Source organism: Dasypus novemcinctus, chromosome 17 (genome assembly GCF_030445035.2).
Source record: "Dasypus novemcinctus isolate mDasNov1 chromosome 17, mDasNov1.1.hap2, whole genome shotgun sequence".
Taxonomy (NCBI): domain Eukaryota; kingdom Metazoa; phylum Chordata; class Mammalia; order Cingulata; family Dasypodidae; genus Dasypus; species Dasypus novemcinctus.
In genome coordinates this window covers 24961991-24984787 of record NC_080689.1, presented here as the reverse complement: position 1 = coordinate 24984787, position 22797 = coordinate 24961991, and the positions used below count along the sequence as shown (strand labels likewise).

Genomic DNA, 22797 nt, shown 5'->3' with positions numbered 1-22797 from the left:
CCCAGGGCCACAGATGCAATGCAAAAGCCAGTGGTCATTGAATGGAATGAGAGGTCAAATCTCTGAGACCTCAAGGAAAGTTTTATGAAAGAGGTAGTTCTTGAGTGGAACTCAGATGGAGTAGGACTCTGACAGATTTTATACATTCCATTCTCTGATGACAACTTTCTCCTTTCCAGAGTAGTCCTTCGGCTATACCCAAACCTCCACATCGTTTAACCCTACTGGAATATCCAATCGATCAACTGAATCTTTCCCATTTCCACAGTCCCTCATTCCCATGATGCCCTCACTTCCTCTTATTCAGCTCAAAAATTCTAATCACTCCCTAACATACATACTCAACTCTGGTAAAAATATAACCTTGTTTAAGTCCAACTCTCTACCAATTTTGTGCCTGTACTCATGCAGCTAAACCTGGCTGGAGAAAAAATACATAACCACACTGTCTGATCTCACTTAAAATTCATGACCACAAACCTCAAGTTGGCCGTAAGTGTTGACTGACATCATACTGTATTTTCCTAGTCCATTCGTTATCTCACTCTTCTAGACAATATTTCACATTCTTTTTTCCCTAACTTGCAACACCTCACCCATCCTCATTCCCACCTGAATCCTTCACATTCTTCTTGACTGGGAAAATGGAAACATTAAGACTCCCACCCCCAGTCTACCCATCCACCAGCATTGGCACCCCTCTACTCCGCCTTCTGCCTGTTAGCACAGCTGACTCTGGGTGTTCGTTTCAGCTGGCAGACTCTCCACTAGCACACTAGATCCTATCCCTTCTTGTCTCCTCAAGGATATCACCATTTCCTTCCAACATCATTGATTTTTCTATATCTGTTGAATCATTCCCATCAGCCTACACACATTCATTTCCTTTCATCTTAAAACTGTTCAAAGCATACACACACCAAAAAAAAAAAACTGTCTGATGGGGAGCAATGTAGCTCCAATGGTTGAGTGCCTGCTACCATGTATGAGGTTCTGGGTTCAATACCCTGTACATCCTTAAAAAAAACAAAACTTTTTGACTCTACTTCTGTCACCAACTACTGCCTCATTTCTTTGATGCCCTTAATATCAAAACTCCTCAAAAAAAATTGTCTATTCACACTGTCTCCGATTCCTCTTGTTGAACCTACTTAAACCTACTCCAGTCAAACTTCATATCAACCACTCCACTGAAACTGCTCTTGTCAATGTCCCCCATGACCTCTACTAAGTCTAATGGTCAGCTGTCAGTCTTCATCTTTCATGAAGTAACATCAGTGCTTCAGGTGAATTCTAACAAGCATTTCAAAAAGAATTAACACCAATCCTGTTTAAACTCTTTCAGATAATTGAAGAGGAGGGAAAACTACCTAACACTTTTTATGAAGCCAACATCACTCTAACATCAAGGCCAGATAAAGACATTACAAGAAAAGAAAATTACAGACCAATCTCTCTAACAAACATCAGTGCAAAAATTCTCAATAAAATACTTGCAAATCTAATCCAACAGCATATCAAAATACATATACATCACGACCAAGTGAGATTTATTGCTGGTATCCAAGGCTGGTTCAACATAAGAAAATCAATCAACATAATACACCACATTAACAAATTGAAGGAAAAAAAAACATGATCATCTCAATCGATGTAGAAAAGGCATTCAACAAAATCCTGCATTCTTTTTTGATAAAAACATTTCAAAAGATAGGAATAGAAGGGAAATTCTTCAATCTGATAGAAGGCATATATGAAAAACCCACAGCCAACATCAAACTCAATGGGGAAAGGTTGAAAGCTTTCCCTCTATGATCGGGACCAAGACAAGGATGCTCACTGTCACCATTGTTATTCAATATTTTACTAGAAGTTCTAGCTAGGGCAATTAGACAAGGGGGAAAAAATTAAAGGTATCCAAATAGGAAAAGAGGAAGTAAAACTCTCACTGTTTGCAGATGACATGATCTCCTGTACTTAGAAAATCCTGAAGTTTCCACGACAAAGCTACTTGAGCTAATAAATGAGTTCAGCAGAGTGGCAGGATACAAGATTAACAAGAAAAATCAGTAATGTTTTTGTACACTAGTACTGAACAATCTGAGGAGGAAATCAGGGGGGAAATTCCATTTTCAATAGCAACAAATAGACTCAAATACCTAGGAATTAACGTAACCAAAGAAATATAGGGCCTATATGCAGAAAACTATAAAACAATGCAAAAAGAAATTTTAAAATACCTAAACAAATAGAAGGCCATTCTGTGTTCATGGATTGGAAGAATAAATATCATGAAGATGTCAATCTTACCCAAACTAATTTATAGATTTGATGTAATACCAATCAAAATCCCTATACCTTACTTTACAGAATTAGAAAAGGCAATTATCAAATTCATTTGGAAGGGAAAGTGCACCTGAATAGCCAAAAGCATTCCAAAAAAGAAAAGCGACTTAGGAGGAATTTCACTGCCTGACCTTGAAACATATTACAAAGCTACACTGGTCAAAACAGCACAGTCCTGGCATAAAGATAGACACATCGATCAGTGAAACAGAATTGAGAACCCAGAAATAAACCCTCACAGACACAGTCCACTGGTTTTTGACAAACCTACCAAGTTACCGTTAACAGGACAAAACAGTCTCTTCAACAAATGGTACTGGGAGAACTGGATATCTATAACCAAAAGAATGAAAGAGAACCCGTATCTCACTTCCTACACGAGTATCAACTCAAAATGTATCAAAGACCTAAATATAAAAGCCAGGACCATAAAACTACTAGAAGAAAATGTAGGGAAACATCTTCAAGACCTTGTAGTAGGTGATGGTTTCTTGGCCCATACATCCAAAGCACATGCAACCAAGGAAAAAATAGATAAGTGGGACCTCCTCAAAATTGAACACTTTTGTACCTCACAGGGTTTTGTCAAAAGGGTGAAAAGGCAGTCAAATCAATGGGAGAAAATATTTGGAAATCTCATGTCTGATAAGGGTTTAATTGCAGGATATATAAAGAGATGTTATAACTCAACAATAAAAAGATAAATGACCAAATTTTAAAAAATGGGCAAAAGCCTTGAATAGACACTTGACAAAAGAAGAAATGCAAACGTCAATAAAACACATGAAGAAATGCTCAACATCACTAATGATTAATGAAAATCAAAACTCAATGAGATATCATTTCACACCTATAAGAATGGCCACTACCAAAAAGACAGAGAACTACAAGTATTAGAGAGGATGCAGAGAGATAGAAACACTTATTCAATGTTGGTGGGAATGCAGAATGGTACAGCCACTGTGGAGGACTGTTTGGAGTTACTAAAGAAACTGAATATAGAGTTGCCATGTGATCCTGTAATACCACTACTGGGTATATACCCAGAAGAACTGAGAACAGTGACACGATGTTCATAGCGGCATTATTCACAATTGCCAAAAGTTGCAAACAACCCAGGTATCCATTAACAGATGAATGGATAAACAAACTGTGGTCTATTCACACAATGGAATATTATGCAGTTATAAGAAGAAATGAAGGGAAGCAGATGTGGCTCAAGCAATTGGGCTCCTATCTACCATATGGGAGATCCAGGGTTCAACTCCCGGGGTCTCCTGGTAAAGGCAAGCTGGCCCATACAGTGAGCTGGCCTGAGTAGAGAGTTTGCCCACAAAGAGAGCAGACCTATGGAGGAGTGTTGCACTGTGCAGGAGTGCTGATCCACACAAAGTGCTAGCCCACAAGGAGAGCTGGTGCAGCAAGATGACGCAACAAAAAAAAGAGACACAGAGGGGAGACAGTGGGCGATGCAGCAGACCAGGGAACTGAGGTGGCACAAGAGATTGAGTGCCTCTCTCCCACTCCGGAGGGTCTAAGGATTGATTCCAGGTGCCACCTAAAGAAAAGAAAGGTAGACACAAAGGAACACACAAGCAAATGGACACAGAAAGCAGACGGCAAGCACAAATCCACGAGGGGAGGGGGAGAAATAAATAAATAAATAAAATCTTAAAAAAAAAAAGAAGAAAAAAATGAAATTATAAAGCATATGACAACATGGATGAACCTGGAGGACATTATGTTGAGCGAAGCAAGTCAGACACAAAAGGACAAATACTATATGAGTGCATTACTATGAACCAAGTATATTGTGTAACATATTGTATGATTCAAAAAATATTTATAGGTATCCAATACATTTAATTGAGAAATGTAAGTTTTTATTCAATTGTGTTTTCCTTTTACTTTTTAACTGTTTATATTTTCAATTATTAAATATACAAAATAAAGTTAAAAAAAAATCACTGCTTGACATAGTTGCTCTCCCTCACCTCCTAGATATACTTTCTCCACTTTGCTTCTAGGACACTATATTCTACCTCAGTAGGCTTTTTTCCCCTTTCCCAACCCCTCCCCAGCCCTGCTGTTTTTGCTGTCTGTGTCCATTCGTTGCTGTCTGTGTCCATTTGTTGTGTCCTCAGTTGACTTTGATGGTTCACTTAATCTCTCTTACCTTCTAATGCTAGTGAGCCCCAGAGCTTGGTCCTTGGTTATCTTCATTTCTCTCTTTATACTACCTTAATCATCTCATCTATTCCTGGGACATTAGATATATAAACAATTCCAAAAAAATTATCTTTCAGCCCTGACCTCACTCCTGAAGTCCAGACCTACATATTCAATTGCCAAAATGACATAAGAAATATAGTAAGTCCAGAACTCAACTTCTAATGATCCTCCTGAAATCTGCTCTACCTACAGTCTTCCCCAACTAAACCGATGGTAAGACCACCCCTACAATTAGACCAAAAACACTGGAGTCATCCAGTCATCCTTGATCTCTCTCTCTGCCTCCTCCTCCCCTTCTTCTCTCCCTCTCTCCATCCAATTTGTCAATAAATCATGTTAAGTTCAATTAGGCTTGGAAGTGGACTTGGCCCAGTGGTTAGGGCGTTTGTCTACCACATGGGAGGTCCGCAGTTCAAACCCTGGGCCTCCTTGACTCGTGTGGAGCTGGCCCACGTGCAGTGCTGACGCGCCCAAGGAGTGCCGTGCCACGCAGGGGTGTCCCCTGTGTAGGGGAGCCCCACGCGTAAGGAGTGCGCCCCATAAGGAGAGCTGCCCAGCATGAAAGAAAGTGCAGCCTGCCTAAGAATGGCGCCACCCACACGGAGAACTGACACAACAAGATGACGCAACAAAAAGAAACACAGATTCCCGTTCTGCTGACAACAACAGAAGCGGACAAAGAAGAAGATGCAGCAAATAGACACAGAGAACAGAAAACCGGGGCTGGGGGTGGGGGAGGCGGAATGGGGAGAGAAATAAATAAATAAAATCTTAAAAAACAAAAAAAAGTTCAATTAGGCTCTTTCTCCTGCACACTGCTACTATTAATCCTTAATACTGTACTTTCATTCTTTTCAAAACTTTCTGTATATTTTGCCACTGCTCCAAGTACAACAACAGCCTTCAGACTGGCTCCACTTCTGCCTCTGCAAACCTATTTCCCACTGCTCCCCATCACACATCTTTCCTCCTACTCCATGCATATGTGCATGTGTCTTTCTCCTCAGTCCATATAATTGCTCTTATCTGGAGATCTCCCATTCTTCCTTTCAACAATTTCAGTCCTGCCTATCCTTCAAGAACCACTCAAATACAGCAATGGTGACCAATTGTCCCGACTACCCAGGACTTTCCTAGTTCGAATGCTATGAGTCTCGCCTCCTAGAAAACCTCCCAGTCCCCGGCAAACCTGGACAGTTGGTGACCCTAAGTACAACTTACTCAAGGAAGTAACTGATTTTTTCCGAGATTCAAATGATATTTTTCCTTTCTTATCTAAATTCCTAGATTTAAATCTGTCCAAATAATGGTATTCAAGATACCCTGTGAGTTGCTGTGAAATATAATATCACTTAGAAGGTAAATGGAGTTTAGTAAAAACAGTACTGGGTTTGGAGTTGGGAAACCAGAATGCAATTTCATCTGTGCTATTTGTTAGCTGCATGACCTTGGGAAATTCACACGACCTCTTATTTTTCTCATTATAAAGAGATGATAATATCATTTTTCACATAGGATAGTTGTAATGCTTAAATTAAATATCCCATATTGAACCTTTAATTTATACCAGTCCATTTAGCACTTATGCTGCATTATATTTATTAAAATACATCATGCATTTAAAATATTAAAAGCTAATAAAAATAACAAATATTAAATCTTCTATTTTACCCATCCCACACTTTAAACTCTTTCAGCTGTTTCTTTGGTATTTATATTTACCTCCATAATTTAATCTAAATATACCAATTATCTCTTGATTTATCCATTTTAGAACTATTGACATCTTGTTATGACATTTGAGGAATTTAGCTCTCTTACACAGACTTCCCTTTCACTTTGATTCAGTTACTTAAAAATTTTGTCAAATGCATCATCTGTATTTTATCCATTAAGTGGATGTTAATATTGTTTGTTACTGAGTTAAGATATAGATTACATTTGTTTAATTGAATCATTTTTCTGTTTTCCTGGAATTAATAATTCCTTCTCTTTTTCACTTGCTTAGTTTTCTTTTAACCTAATATCTGGTCAAAGTTTCCGGATATCACTTTTGTTTTTTGTTTGTTTGGATGGTTTGTTCTTGTTGTTTTTGTTTTTAATTGGATGCAAGCCTCCTGGAGTCCTTCTGCCTGCTCCAGCCTGAACGGGATGCTCCTTAGGGCTCTGGCACACCCTTATCGTGGGACTCCCTTCACCGTCTCCCTGGAAATTCCCTCTGCCTTTCCTACAGTAGATCTCCATTGATCTGGATCTCATGACTTCTTCCTTGATTTATCCCTTGATTCTGTTGGAGCATATCTTTAAGTAACTTATGAGAAAGAAACAGTACAAGGGAGTGTTCCTTTGATGTTTTTGTGAATTTGCATATTTGCAAATGTTTTCGTCATAGTCTTGTATTTGATTTAGCTAGGTATGAGAATTCTAGGTGGCAAATTATTTTCATTTAAAAGGTTTAAGGTAGAATTTCCTTGTTTTCTAGCACCCAGGGTTTCTGTTCAGAAGCCCAGTGCCAATGCTTTTTATATGACCTATGGCATTCCTGACATGTTCCTCCAGAAGGAATGACCATCTCTTTCTGTATATTCCTCTTTCTGGAAAAGATATTTCTCCTACATTAGTATCCAAATATTTCACTGTTTTATTTTGAAAATCATATTATTACATTTCTAAGAGTGCTTTCTTACTCTGTGACTGTTCTTTTATTATACCATCTGTTTGTTTCATATATACAACTTCTCTTATCTCTCGAAGGATATTAAAAATACTGTCCTTTAAGTTTTCTTCTGCTCCTTGTACTCAATTTCCTCCTTTTTGAATTTGTATTATTTATTTTGGCTTCTTTCTTTCATGCTGGAGACTGTACTCGAATGCCTGGTGGTCCTTTTGGTCATTCATATCGAAGAATAAGGCTGACTGAAGACACAAATTGGTTGGCTTCACTGCAGGACAATCAGGTGTCCAGTCAGTGTTTTTTCTGAGGAACCCAAATGTCACCATCTGTGGGTCTTTTCTCTGAGTTAATTCACATTCTCAGGATTGTCAGTTTCCTATCAGACTGGAGCTAGATAAGCTGGCTCCGGGCTTTCTGGTACTGGAAATGGGGGAAAGACTGGGGATTTTACTGCTCAATATGTAGACTTTCATCTCATCTCCCTGCTTTCCACGGGGCACCTTGTTACTTCCTTTCTCTGTCCTTTGTGTTCCCAGGTCCAGAAACTCCCTGATTCTATTTTTCCAGAAAAATTTGTTCTTACTTCCTTCAAGGATAAAGGTAGGATGCTCGTCTACTTGCCTGATGTGGAGGTGGGGCCCTAAATATCTAAGGGCTCCTTATCCAGACTTACAAACAACCCCATCCCTAGCCTCCTGCCTCACTTCTGCCTTCCTCAGCATCTTGTATCTCCAATCCCTCAACTTTTCCAGGACTTTGTCAGGGACCAGCTTCCTTCTTCGATTTATTCTTCTCTCCACAGAGTGTGGTTTCTTCCTGCTCTGATGCCATTTACCATTTCTCCATCTACCTTGTCTTTATATTGTGGTTTCCACTAACAGTGCCTCCTAATTTCCCTTAAGATGGAGTTTTCCTGATTGTCTTAGGGTGATTTCATAAGGAGGAGAAAAAATGTCTCTATCATCTGGATATTAAAAGTTATTTTTGAATGCTAATCATTTCATTTATCATAATTTTTGCTTCTCAATTAGGCCACAGGAAAAAAGACAGTTAACTAGACTTTGAATCCCCCACAACTCCTGACAATATTAAGAACACAATGTGTTTGTGCAATATAGACACACTTAGGGTTTAATGTACTTTGAATAATTAAGCAGATGTTCTCACTGGCAAAATCATTTCTAGGAGGTATGGTACATTACTTCTGTAGAGAAGTTTTAAGCTTCCAATTACTTAAAGGGCCTTGACTGGTTCCAAATTTCTAACTCCAAATCAAGCAACAGAATTATGGAACATAAGGGCAGAATGAGACTGTTTGAGACCAGAGACATTCTACACATGCCTAGGGCAGAGGCAGAGGGTGGTAGGGGTCTTGATGAAATTTCAACAGCCAGGCTATTGCAATATTCAATGCAATGCTTTACATTCATTCTGTTCTCTTAAAATCACTCCATTTAGACAGAATTGGACTGTGTGGATACTGACCCTGAGTCAGGTGAGACAGCCCACTCATTTTGCTCTGTGATGGTTAGATTTATGTGTCAACTTGGCCAGGTAATAGTGCCCAGTTGTTTGGCCAAGCAAGCACTGGCCTAATTGTTACTGTGAGGACATTTTATAGACTTAAATCATCGATAAGCTGATGGCATCTATGGCTGATTACATCTGTGATCAACTGAGAAGATTGCCTTTAGCATGGAGAGAGGTTCTCATCCAATCAATTGAAGGCCTTAAAAGGAGAAGTTATTATTTCCACAGTCAGGGGAGAGAATTTCCATCTCTATTTTAGCCTACAGATTTTGGACTTGTGCATCCCCAAGGTCGTGAGACTATTTTACAAAATGTTATAATATTTGTAGATAAGTCCTGTCGGTTCTGTTTCCTTGGGGAACCCAAGTACATACTCCTTTTCAGGATTGTCAGGAAAGTAATGGTTATAACTTTCAATTTGTAGTAACTCTGGCTAGTATCCTCTACCTAGGAGAATTTATGCAGCCTGATTTATAAAAATCTTCAAGGCCTCCTTCATGGTAATACCATAAATGTCTAGTTACCCATACATATACTCAGTTATCTGCAGTCATTCCCGATTTCAGGCATAATCAAGTTAGCTACTGCCACAAAAATAAGCTGTAACAACTAAACTTCAAACAACAGTCAGGTATCCTCCCAGATTTGTACGTCACCTGACCAGACTGGGTTCAGCTGGGATGGCACTGCTTCACCCTGCAGCCAGACAGGCTGGCTCTGCTCCAAATGTCACTCATCCTTCTCTGTGTCAGAGCATTCTCTTCTCATGGTGATGGCAGAGACACAAGACAGCAAGCTCAATAGCACAAGCTATTTTCCAGTTTCTCCTTGTGTCACATCTACTACTATCCAATTGGTCAAAGCAAATTAAATAGCCAATCCCCAAGTCAAGGGATAAGGAAGTACAACCTGCTCCAATGGGAGGGCCCGGCAAAGTCAAAAGGCAAAGGACATGGGTGTATAATTATAATTCTATTACTGGACACAGACAGGGGCATGCAAAGAATTGGAACAATAATTCAGTCTACTTTCCAGCCCTCTACCAGCTCACATTCTACCACCAACTATCCAACCCAAGTGTGGCAGTTTGAAACTATTTATGAATTCCAAAAAAAGATATTGATTATATTTGTAAACTGGTCTGTTCCTCTGGGTGGGCTACCCTTTGATTGTATTAAATTCAAAGGTTTTACATTTACTTGAGTATGTTAAGATTAGGGCTTTGAATTGACCAAGTTAGTAGGGCGTGCAGGGTTGGGTCCCCATTCTCCTTGGCGGGCTATATAAACGGACACTCAAGAACACAGAAGAAGATACACGGAAATAGGGAGAGCTCCACAGACAAGGAAGAGGAGAGAACTTTGATCCTAGGGCCCCGGAGAGAGCTGAGACATTCGCCTGATACTTTGCAGCTGAAGAGAACAGAGCAGGTGAGCCCCGTGAGAGCCTACAGCTGAAACTGGAAGAAGCTGGGCCCATGGAGTCTTTAAAGGAAAGAGGAAGGCTGAATCCTTGCAGATATTGCTTGCTATCTTGCTTCAACACATGGCAACAGAGTTTGGTGAGAAAGTAACCTTGAGTTGGACTCTTTAGGGCCTTATAACTGTAAGCTTTTACCCCAAATGAATACCTTTATAAAAGCCAACAGATTTCTGGTACTTTGCATCAGCGCCCCTTTGGCTGACTAATGCACCAAGACAGCTGAAGAAATGTAAAATAACTTTTTAATACAACTTTAATTGAAGTATAACTGGAAGAACAAATCTGATAGTCTCAGAGACAGCATTTGGAACTAGCACTTTTTTTTTTTTTTAATTCTCCACATCACCATTTACCTCTAATAAAAAGGATTCTTAAGAGAAGGTATATGTTGACCAAGTTTTGTTAACAGGGATCCTCACTAACTATTCATGTAGCCCCTTCTATTGCAGGTCACAAAGAGCAGGTATGAGCTGGATGGAACAAGGTAAAGGAGATCACCAAGTGAAAACCCACCCATCACACAGAACTGGGCCTTTAAGTCATACATCATTTCATGTCCTTATATTAGATATACAACTATAAAAATTAAACCTTTAAATCAGCTTCCAGACTCCCTCACTCAGTTGCTAGGAAAGGCTGCTATTTAAAACTAGGGGCAAAGTATGGGACAAAGACATTATACAAGGTTCCAAAAGAAAAACAAAACCAAAAAATGGTGAAAAGAATACTGAGAAGTTATAAACAATTCCTGCTTTCTTCAAGTTCAGCATATCCAGCAGAAAAAGAACCAAATATCTCTAGTACTTCCATTACAAAACAAAACTTTTACTTCTTTACCCCCATTGTATCAAAAGCTGGACCCTTCCTAAAGCTCTGAGGGGGGAAAAAAAGGCATTTGTTGCCTGTGAACAAAGTTTTTTGTTTTTGCTTTGTTGTGTTTACTGGGTTATGAGTGATATCAGAACAAACTGTCTTCATCTAGTTTAGCACTTTTTTCCAATATACCCCTAAGAACACAGAGACTAAAATATCATCTGAGAGTCCCAGAAGTATTCTGAGCTGAGAGCATAACAAAAGCTTTGCTATGCTACATAAAATTGAGCCAAGATTCACAGATAATTGCAGTAATGCATTTGTACTTCATGCTTTTCATCTTGATATGTCTGAATTACCCACTCTCTACTTAGAAACCACTTTGCTGCAACTCCCACCCTCAAACTCAAAAGCTACCATCTCTCAGATCAGAGGTTGTAATGTTTTTCGTGGCTATATAAACAAGAAGAAATAAACATAGTTCTCACACAATCACCTGCACCAATCTTCCACTTTCTTCATATTTCCTAAAGAAATATTACATTTATATTAATATGTATTCAAAATGGAGAAATCAGATCCCAATTAATGAATGCACTGTCATGCATCTTAGGTTTATTGCTCACAGTTAACATTTCAAATAACATAATCTTTCAATTAATATTCATGCAATTTCATGTTATTTTGTAACAAATTAGTACAAAATGTACCCGAAGTTTCCATTTCTAAATGGTTTTTCACTCCCTAAGGATTCTAGAATTCACTCTGAGTTACTGCTAATGTACCCTATTCTGGGAATCAACAAGAGGAAAACAGATACCTTCAGAGAAAGAAGCTGCTTGTCCAAGGCTCGGGCAAGTTCCAGAATCATAGCACATGGCACAGCTGCATCAATAGCTCCCACGAACACCCTGTTGCTCCACTGAGGAAAATACTTGGAGTCATAGTGACAGGCAAGGACCAAATGCCGTTTAGCAGTGGGATTGAGGGTGCTGATGATATTTGAGAAGGACTGGTACCCATAGGGTGTCTCACTCAAGAAGGTGTCTACTTCCAAGGCCCAGTCAGCTTGAAGTCTCTGAATCCGCTGCATGATGTGCTGATGGAAGCAAAAACAAAATTTCAGACATAGGGAGTTTTCAGTAATGTTTTAAATTGTATGTGATGCCCTTCAAATTAAAAATGCAATGAACGCTTATTATATTAATTTATTTTAAAGGAAAATTAATCCTCTCTCTCCCCCAACATTTCCCCTACCAATCAATCCTAGGCCCTGGGTTACCAATGTTGATAAAGTGATGCCTACCTTTCCATACGCTTCTCCTTGCTCATATGAACAGATACTAGCAGCTGAATACATACATTTGGCAGAGGAGGCATGTTTGTATAGGTATAAAGTCCCGCTAATTACTCTGTTTTTCTCACTTACACTGTATCATGAACATTTCTACAAGTCAGGAGCTGGACAGCCACTTGAATATGAGTTAAAGTCCACTTTCAATATTTCTGGGAAGCTAAGAAGGCATGTTTGAGAAATCAGACATATGACGGTCCAACAGGTCTCAATTTCTACTCTTAGCTCTCTGAGGGCAAGGGCTGCAAACTGCAGCTCTTTTTGTCAATGCATGTGCCCCATGTCCAATGAATACTTGATCATGTAAATGAACACTAACAAAAGATATTGATGCCCACCTATTGAGGATACTGTAAAAAAAAGTCCATAAAAAGGAAAAAGGGCATGGCTAGAGGATATTTGAGGCCCCTGACTACTCTAAGAGTCAATAAACAACTAACTCTGAACCACAGTGACACTATCAGGCTGTATTCTCTCTGCACCCAAAGCTGGTCCAGACCACTGCAAATACGGGCAAAATCAAAAAAGAATCAATTTTCCCATCTCTCCCAGCCACCTTGGGCCTCATGGACAACAATGACTGATGGAAAAAGCAGCAGGTGGAGCAAGAAGCACCACCTAAGGGATCAGAGCCTAGAATCTGTGGTATGAGAAGCTCCAGGTGAGTTCATAGCTGTTCCATCTGTCCTTTCCTGTCCTTAGTTTCTTTTTGCTTCATTTTTCTCACTATTTTTCACCCATTGATTTGAAATATTGTATATATCTTTATAAGTTGCCTTAAATTATTTTGAAAACAGCAAACTGGCCCTCAAAATAACTGGTAATTGGTTCCAGTGGGAATGGATCTTGAGATAAAAAGTGAATAATTTATAATAACTACATAATAATGAGATATATTTCCTCTAAAGAAGTACAGAATTTTCTAGCCTCGCCACATCATGTGTGGCCTGTAGCCTGCTGCTCTCACGATACGTGGGCAAGGGCCTTGGAAGCACTGGGGCAAGAAGCTTGCAGGCAGAAGGGAGCTTAGGGAATTAATCCACAGTCAATCCTGCCAAAGCCATAATAAATGGTTCCCCAGGTATTCACTCTCTGCTTTCTGTTCATGAGGTGGACTTTGGCCTATATATACATGTGTGCCTTTTCTTTTACAAGATTACAAGTTATCTTTTTTAAAAAGAAATGTTTTTTGATGATATTCTTTCATAATTTGTAAGAAAGGTCTCAACAATGCAAGGTGTTGGTGGTGGGTTGATGTACGGGATATCTGATGTTATGCATGTTTGTTTTGTAAGTTCACAACTGTTACTAGACACTTGTTATTTATGTATGTTCATGTATGAATAATATACTTCAATAACATTTTTAAAAAAGAAATGTTGATTGCATTCTTAAAATTCCTACCTCGTTTATTGTCTACAGTTCTCAGTACTGTACTCTGCTCACTGTAGACTCAGAATACCTTCTTTTCAAGGAGAATATATAAAGTTATATGATACAGAACATTAGAAGTTAGAAAGAGAGAAATCATGAGTATGTAAGATAAGCTTTTACACAGAATATTAAAATGAGTTAGCCCCAGACTCTGAAAAAAATTGTTTTCCACTAAAGAGCTCATCTCAAAAAAAAAAAAGGATATACTCCATAACATCTGGTCTCCAGATGGTGAGCTACTACATTAAATGTCTTCTTCAACACCCAGGGCAGCCTGCAAGCTCACAAAATGAAGTGGGATTTTAAATATCTGTTAGGATTGTTCAGTTGCAGTTATGTTCTGAAACACAAATGCATTTTTCAACTACTGAACAGGTCTTGGCCATAATTTCTGATGTCTATATTGACACTAAAATCCACGAAAGAATCAGCAAATGCCCCCCCACCAAAAGTTCTCCCTGAAGTAGCCTTTTTTTTTTTTCAGAGTAAATATCTGTTAATTTATCATAGTAATTTCTTTATAAATAATCCAATGCGCCACATAATCTACTAGGTCACCAACAGCCATTGCTGTGTTTTTGGCTTTCACACTTAGTCAGCAAGTTCTCACTACAACTCTCTAGAGTAGGCTCAGAATCTAACCACTTTTATCACTAGAAAACCCATAAGCAGGGATGGCTTGGCTACCCTAGTAGAAAGCAGCTGTATTTCCCCAACTCTAAGCAGCAAAAGCTTGGACCCTCAATGGGTACAAAATGCAGTTTAGCATGTAAACTATATTTTAGATGACTGCACCTTTGCTTTTCAAAAATGGAAAAGGGAGAGAATAAGAGAGAGAGGAGAAGGAAATGAAGACACAGATAGATGGAATAAAGAGAGAAAGGTAAAGTCTACCTTATGAGGTGGGGGGGTAGTCCTGATTTTAAATTAGCATGAGTGAATAACCCTGAGTTTAACTGATTTGAATTTAAAGTTATTTCTAAGTTCTGAGAAGCAGTGGCATTAGTAGAACAGGTTTGTTTGGAGGAAGCACATTCCCCAGTATTTGCACTGTCTGCAGCTAGAATGCTGCCAGGCTGCTTAGCCCCACCCCTGCCAACTTCAGGAGCCTCTTCCTTCCCAAGTGTACAGCATGCAAGGCTCTGGAGCTTCCAGCTGAGAGCATCTCACCCGGGGCCCCTGCACTCAGGAGGTTGGCTGAGGGTGCATCCTAGTACATGCTGTACATATCTTCTACTGAAAAAATCCAGCACAGCTGTAGAGGATTTTAACCCTCGCGTTTCTAGTTTACCTCTTTTAGACAAAGTAAGGTTTATCATCATGATTTTTCAATTTATTTCTTACTCCTATCTTGTCTAGAAATCATTGAACTACCACAAAATTTAATGCCTTTAAATTATTTTTTTAACAAATAAATTATATTCTCAAAAAATTTCTAATAATCCAAAGGGCAGCTTTGGACTTACTGCACAGTGACAGTAAAATTGCAGATGGTAGAATATTCTTTCCGAAAATATTCTCTCTCTGAAAGACAATCCCCAGCAATGCACATCTTTACTGCTTAGATTCACTACTGAGTGAAAGCTATTAATCCAAGTCAAATTAAGGTCATGAGTGAAGTTCTCTCAAAATAAGTCAAAGAATCATATAATTCATCTTCAAAAAAAGAAACCCTCTTTCTTCCTTGCCTTAGGGGACAGCTCTCTAAAAATTAATTTTGATTTTTGTGGTAGAGTGAATTATGTGCCCCAGTTTAGACATGTTCTTAATCTTAATCCGCATTCCTGCATGTGTGAACCCATTGTAAATAGGATCTCCTGAAGATGTTACCTATAATTAAGGTGTGGCCCATGGTGCGTTTTAATCTGGATTACTGAAGGCCTTATAAAGAGGCCCAACAGTCACAGAAGTGAGAAAGGCATGGACGTCACCATGTGATGGGAAGCCAGGGAGCCCAAGGATTGCCTCAGAAGCTCCTGCTGCTTCTAAGGATTTAAAGGTAAGAGACCCAAAGAGCACCTTCAGGCAGAGTGAGGACCATGCGTGATGAAGGCTGACTTGCCCCAAACACTTCTTCCAAGTCAGGCACTTTCCTGAGCATGGATCATTTCATGCAGTCCTTCTGTAAATCCTGCTGTGCAGGAACTACTATAACCATCCCAAGTTTACAGGTTAGAAAAGACCTGACATATAGGTATAGGAATTAATTTGCTCAAGGTCATGCAGTTCTTAGTGATGGGATCAGATCAAGTCTGGAAAGCTCTGGCTGGGAGGCACCAGTTGTGCGGTATGTGCATCCAAACATTTCCAGCTCTGGCTCTTCTTGGGCCCAAAGAGGAGGGAGAGGCTGAAGAAAGTGCCTGACTTGGAAGAAGTGCTTGGGGAAAGTCAGCCAGCATCACACTTAGTCCTCACTGCCTGAAGGTGCTCTTTGGGTTTCCCATCTAAATCCTTAGAAGGAGCAGGAGCTATTTGGATGGGGAACAAGAGACTAATGGGGTAACAGTTGTGATGGCTGGCGAGGCTAGACTTGAGGGGCAGACGCTATACACTGGGAAGAAAGGAAGAGTCCAACAGCTGGGCAGCTGAGCCTTGCAGGTCTGGCTTGGGCCACAGCAGTGGGGTGCCAAGGTCTTTGTTCCAGAAATTAGACAGGAGGAGTACTCTCAGAGGGACCAGTCGTGCCCTATTCCCTCCCAACCCCCCCTTGAAATGGGGCTACTTTGAAAAAACAAACATCCAGTGGAGGAGTTTTGGATTGCTTAGGAAGACTGATGCTAAGGAGGCAAAGAGATTTTCAGGGCCCAGCCCAGCTTATGGCTTATTCCATCCTCTACAGCAGTATCTTTCAGACTACCAGTAAAATCAGTGGGTCTTAAAATCAGGCTAGGGGGTCAGGACAAGCATTTAAAAGAGAAAAACTAGTATGATAGAATTAACAATATCAGAGTGAATTGCAGGTAGGAAGGGTGATCATTTTTCATGAAACTTTTGTCAAAATTAAATACACCTGTAGGTTTGCATATATGAAACGTAAAATATATTTTTACTGTGAGTCAAGATCAGAAGTTTGAAAAGCATTGCTTTGGAGAAAGCAGCTTGCCACTGACCATTAACAATCGCTCCAGGGAGAAAGGTCTCCCTAAGGGGAACGAAGTCCTGATGGTCAGTACAGTGGCTCACTCTTTACCCAGAATCACCAAGCAAGGACTGTCTAAGGCGGTTGATGTCAGGTGATCAGGGTCCAAGAAAACTTGGTTGGGAACCTCGGGCTGTGTTACTGAAACAGTCAAGAGCTGGGCTAATATCCTGTTTGATGTTGTAACCCAGATTTCACAAACAAACTGGTTTCAAGAAACATGCATCACCTAATTCAGAATAGACATTCACTCTCACTTGTTTGGCTTTCTAGGCTATTCATTTTGGTGAACACTGAGATGAGAGAACGGATCTGATCATTAGACAGCTCAGAAATGCAGCCATAATGTTATCCCTCATGTGCAACCCAGTCTTCAACACCTCGAGGTTGTGTCGTGTGCTCACCTGGCGAGCAGCGTAGCTTCCCGGGGAGCCCGGATATCGCTCTATCAGCAATGGCCGTAAGTCCTCTTGCCACATTTCAGAAATGTTGGTGCCCTCTGCAACTTGCTGAAGAGACGACGAATTCAAAATGACTGGTTGGTGATAATTCTGAGGATGAAGGGAAATTGTTTAACTGGCTTTCATTTCATAACATGTTTAAGACTTAGCCCGGGACATTTGCAATTGGGAAATCTCCACTTTGAACCTCAAAATAAAGGGGTAACTTTATGTCATATGAGGCCAATTAAACTACTCACCTTTAGAATTGGCCCCTTACATCTAGAAAGTTGAACTAATTCTTTTAACAGTTTATTTTAAAAGCAAAGTTAACAGTGGTTTAAACCTGAGAATTAATATTTAACATTTATTATCTGTATAACTTTTAATGATTTTTTGGTATGATTGCTCTGTAAAACCAAGGTTTAAAAATATCAATTATTAAAATATATATCAATTATTATTCTATTCCTAAAACCCAGCATTTAAAAAATTGCATCAGACAAGACAATAAACTTTTGAGCATAATTGCTTTATCAAAGGCTGGGCTGTGTTACCTAAGTACTGTCTTGGGGTTAGAGGCAGGATGCAAAGCTTCTGGCTGCCATTTATAAGTTGTGTGACATTGGGCAGATCCCTTTGCTTCTCATCCCTAAAAAAAAATGCATAAAGGAATTTGATCTAGGTCTGCACCTTACAATATGATGGCCACTAACTACATGTGGCAATTAAGTACTCACAGTGTACCTGGTCTAAATTGAAATATATTATAAGTGTAATATACAAACCCAATTTCAAAGACTTAATTTGGAAAAAAAATTAAACAGCTCAATAATTTTTATGGTAATTACATGTTGAAATGATAAATTTTTGATATATTGGGATAACAAAAATTAAAATTAATTTCACCTACTGTTTTTTGTTTTTTTAATGTAGCTACTAGAAAATTTAAAATTACACACATGGTTCTCATTATATATTTCTATTGGACAGACCTGATCAAGATGATTGCCATTTCTTTCAGCCTGAGCTTGATGATTCCATAATCCATTAAATAGTATACTTTTTATCATCAGTTAAAATTATTTTAACAATTTTATGGTCATACTTTTAGGTAGATTTATGAATTAGTTAAATAAACTCTGTAGAAAAAGCTAAATAAAAATAACATTCAAATTTATATTTTGGATATTACTTTATACATGCTGTATTCTCTTATGATACTAGTACTGATGAATCATTCATTCATTGCACGTTTACCAGGCACTCAATGATGGAATATGTTACTTCTCCCCAAAAGGAAGTGAGTGGTTGATGGGATGATTTCTTCCCTTAAGGGAGTGATGAGGGCAAGGTAAAGATATTGAGTTCTTTGGAACACAAAACAGAAATTAGGGGAGCTTTGTCTATTTTACAGTTCTTTCCAGGACCAATGTTAGATAAATATGCTTAAGTAATTGTGTGGGTATTTTCACGCTATGTCGTTGATGAGAAATCATGGAAATGGCGAATACTTAATGCCTAATTACTTACATGCTTAGTTACTCTCCAGCATTATTATGCAAAAAGTATAGGCAGTGGGATCAGACAGACTGAGGCCTCTCAACTCAACACCCAGCTATTTACTTGCTATAACCTGCCCAAGTTACTTCACCTCATTAAGCCTTGATTTCCTTATCTGTAAAATGGAAGTAATAACATCTATTCCCTAGGGTAATTATAATTAAATGAGCAAATATATGTAAAGTGCCATAGTAAATGCTCAGTAAGTGTTAGCTTTATTCCCTTCTACCTACAAACACTAAAGAGATATAGAATTTTAGAGCTGGAAAGGTCATTTCAAGTGGCAACTGAGGTCCACAGAAACCAAACTGATTTTCCCAAGGTCGTAGGAGAGTTGTAGGTTAAGTCCAGGAAAAGACCCCTCGTCTGCTGACTCCCAGGCCAATGCCTCACTGCCTCATCTGCATATTTCCAGTTTATCTTGAATGGTGGCGCTGTGCCTGAACATCCTAAGGTTTGTGTTTGTTTACTGATAACACATGTTTAAATATATTTTCTTAATAACTTTGGATGGCAGCCTTCAAATTATTTGGAAGAATTTAAATTCTAGAATCTATGTCCTTGTGCGAGCTCTTATACAAGCACTTTGAGAAGAAAGCTAAAGCTAACAACAAAACAGTAGAAATGTGAGAAGGGAAAAGATGAAAACCCAGGCGAGAGGTCAGAAGGCTTACACGGTTAATGATTACTTACCATGGCCTAGCAGAGCCTGTCCAGTCTCCCCTGCTGGCTGGCAAGTCCCGTTCAGTGCAGCTCGCCCAGCTGGCCATGCTCAGTCACCCTGGCACCCTTCCAGGCCCACCGCACTCAGGGGCTCTGCATCCTCTGAGCCTTCGCATCTGCAGTGCCCTCTGTCCTGAAGCCCGTGTTCCCCTTCCTCTTCGCCTGGCAAACTCCTGCTTATTTCAGGTCACAGCCTCTTCCTCGGAAAACCTTCCCTGGCTCCTCAAGCTAGGTTTGAATCCCATTACATGATCTCAGAGCATGCAATTCTTTTCCTTCATTGCACACATCACAATTGCAATTAATTGTATATTTACTGGTTTAATGTCTTTCCCTTCACATCCAAATCAAAGGGAAAGCTCGTGTTCAAATGGGTAATTTACAGAGGCTTGAAAAAATTCTTCAAGAGATTTAAGAGAAAAAATAGGAAAAAATCAAGCCCTTGAATCTCTAGCTGTAACAGATATTGTGGATGAAACATAGTTAACAAATAGATGTGATAAATGCTTGTTGGATTAAAAAAGAGTAAGTTCAGTAGACAGGCCATGGACGTTCAGGAATACAGGGACCTGCAAGTTTTGCTCCTCAACCTTCTAGACTCACCCACTTAATTAACATACTTCAGGAAAGAGCTCTCTTGCACTCTCTCTGTGTCTCTGGAAATAAGGATGCCCCGTAAAATCACAGAGATAAAAGCTTCCCAGTCCATGAAGGCTAGAAAAGGGGAAACAACCACACTCTGTTCATTACTTAGGCCCTTCTACTATGAAAGTCCTGTAAGGAAAAGCATCTGGCTTTTCCAGCCTAAATAGCACACGTTCCACTTTTATGGAGCCTCACTCTCAGAACACAATAAATATAAAAATCTATATGGAGATGAGAAGGAGTACGAGAAGAGTAAGGAAAATGTGCTGAGCATCAGCAAAGTAACTGAGACACTAACAGTGTTGAGCCCAATGATAAATGCAAACCCCAAATTATTCTAGATGTATTTCAGTTAAAAGGCACTTGGACAATTTTCTGTTGGTGCAGGTGTTCTCAGCAGAATGGGGTTCTATTATGCAGTCCCTGCCTTGTCTTCTCATCCAGGCAGAAAGGACAGCAAGTCTGCTTGGGATGACAAGAATCTTTCAGCTGAAAGAGTGTGAACCGAATATCCTGCAGTTTTCTTCTAGGCTAATCACATGGTGTCAGGCCAAAGAGCATTTTAATTACTGAATTTGTTGAGCTGGCTCAGGTTGCAGAAGGCTCCAAGGTCCCAAACCACTGAATTAAAAGGAGATCATAATAGAAGTGCACTCAGTTCAGTTCCAGTTTCCATCCTATATGAGCATCTCCCAGACAGCACTCAGGTTAATACCTGCCTACCTGCAAACGCAATTCAGCACTTACTGAGCTTCTGTGTGTCGGATGCCACTGACATCACGTAGGCAGTTGCAAAATTGTTGGAAACTGGATAAGACAAAGTTCTGTCTTTTTAAAATACAAGTAGCCCTCTACTTAAAGGCAGAGCAGAGCAGAGCAGGCTTTGAACAGGACAATTTAGGGTCATATCCCAGGTCCCTGACATACCAGGTGTGACTAGGAAAAGGTTCCTCATCAGTGAAATGGAGTTACCTACCAGATAGTGGCAGCTTAAGGATGGTTCATTTTGTCTTACTCCCGCAACCACACCTCACTGCCTCTGCCTTGGAGCCTCCATGTAGCTGCTTCCATAAGAAACATGGAGGGGAGAAGGGAAGGAGTCAAGGGCTTTCAGAACCATGGGGGAGGGCCAGTTGAGCACTTTTAGAATACCTGTGGATCCTGAAGCAGAAGGAAGTGAAATGCTGGAGAGCACAGACAGAGTTTGCCAGAGCTGGCCCTGGAGGAATACTCCTAGGTAAGGCCGATCCTCTTGTTTTGTGGTTCCTCTGTTAAAAGATCTGCCCCTCCAGCCACAATATGACCTGAATTTTTCTACATCACTTTTTTTAATAATAAAGGAAAATTCTACCAATTGGAAGACCTTGGGTCCCAATTTTATAATAAAGTCTATAACAGCCTAAATATCTAAAAGAAAGGAATAGTTAAATTATTGAATGATGATTTTGCAATCATCAAATGACTTTTAATGAAATTTATTGGCTTAAAGAAATACTTACAGTATACTAGTAAGTGAAAAAGCAAGATATAAAAACTGTATATGTAGCATAGTCTCTAGTATGAAATAAATATCCCTGTGTTTGCTTTTTCTAAATTAACCTTTATTGAGCATTTACTGATGCCAGGCCCTGTGCTAAGTGCTTTACATAGATTAGCTCATTTAATCCTCCATAAAATCTATGAGATTATCCACCTCTATACACATAAATATAAACACATTTATAGATCAATAGACATATATTTGACAGATAGATAGATAGATATACAGAGAGAGAGAAGACAAAAGTAAAAACACCAAAATGTTAACAGTAATTCTCTCTGAATGGAGGAATTATGGGTAACATTAGTTTTCTTTGTAGTACACTTTGCTGTATTTTTCCACATTTTCTAAAATAAGCACATGTTAATTTTATGATTGGGAGACTTTAATAGAAGACATAATTTTTAGTTTATTGGAGCTAATCACTTCCTTTTTAAAAACATATATGAAGCCCTCTCAACATCCATTAGTCATTCACATCTGAAGGAGCTTTGTTCTAATAAGATTTCTTTTAGCACCTAGCTGATAGCATTGTATTAAAGGAATGGGTCTGTAGTAAAGCAGTAGGACTGGGGAGGGCAGTCAGGGGAAGCAATTTTAAAACATGGATCAACCTCCAAATCAGGGAAAAGGAAATGTAGGGAATGTGAGCAGAGAAGGTACCAAACAAAGCAAAGCAACAACAACTATAAAACCTACCATTTAGGATCCACACTGGCCCAGAGAGGAAAGGTGAGCTTCTGGCTATCGGACCCTTCCCACCAGCACCATCCTCCCAGGCTACCTGGGCACTGTGTATTGTGATACCAGCCAGGACTCATCAACAAAGGGAGTAGAGTAGGAAAGGAAAGTTCACCGGCTCAAGCCAAATTCTAGTTCTTC

The 22797-nt window shown here is 39.4% G+C and overlaps 1 protein-coding gene across 3 annotated transcripts in view; it reads right to left on the bottom strand.

Annotated features, from left to right (window-relative positions):
- Positions 1-22797, bottom strand: part of QPCT (glutaminyl-peptide cyclotransferase) — a 63943-nt gene that overhangs the window by 8272 nt on the left and 32874 nt on the right. For 2 of the 3 annotated variants that reach the window (XM_071208775.1, XM_058278405.1), the window contains exons 2-3: positions 17409-17555; positions 11898-12176 (exon numbers count right to left, since the gene is read on the bottom strand). In XM_071208775.1, the coding sequence (XP_071064876.1) occupies positions 11898-12176; positions 17409-17483 (354 nt within the window). In that variant the 5' untranslated portion in view covers positions 17484-17555. Of the gene's footprint in view, positions 1-11897; positions 12177-17408; positions 17556-19700; positions 19722-22797 lie in introns of those variants that run through there. The other variant, XM_023591016.3, reaches the window with a different exon arrangement.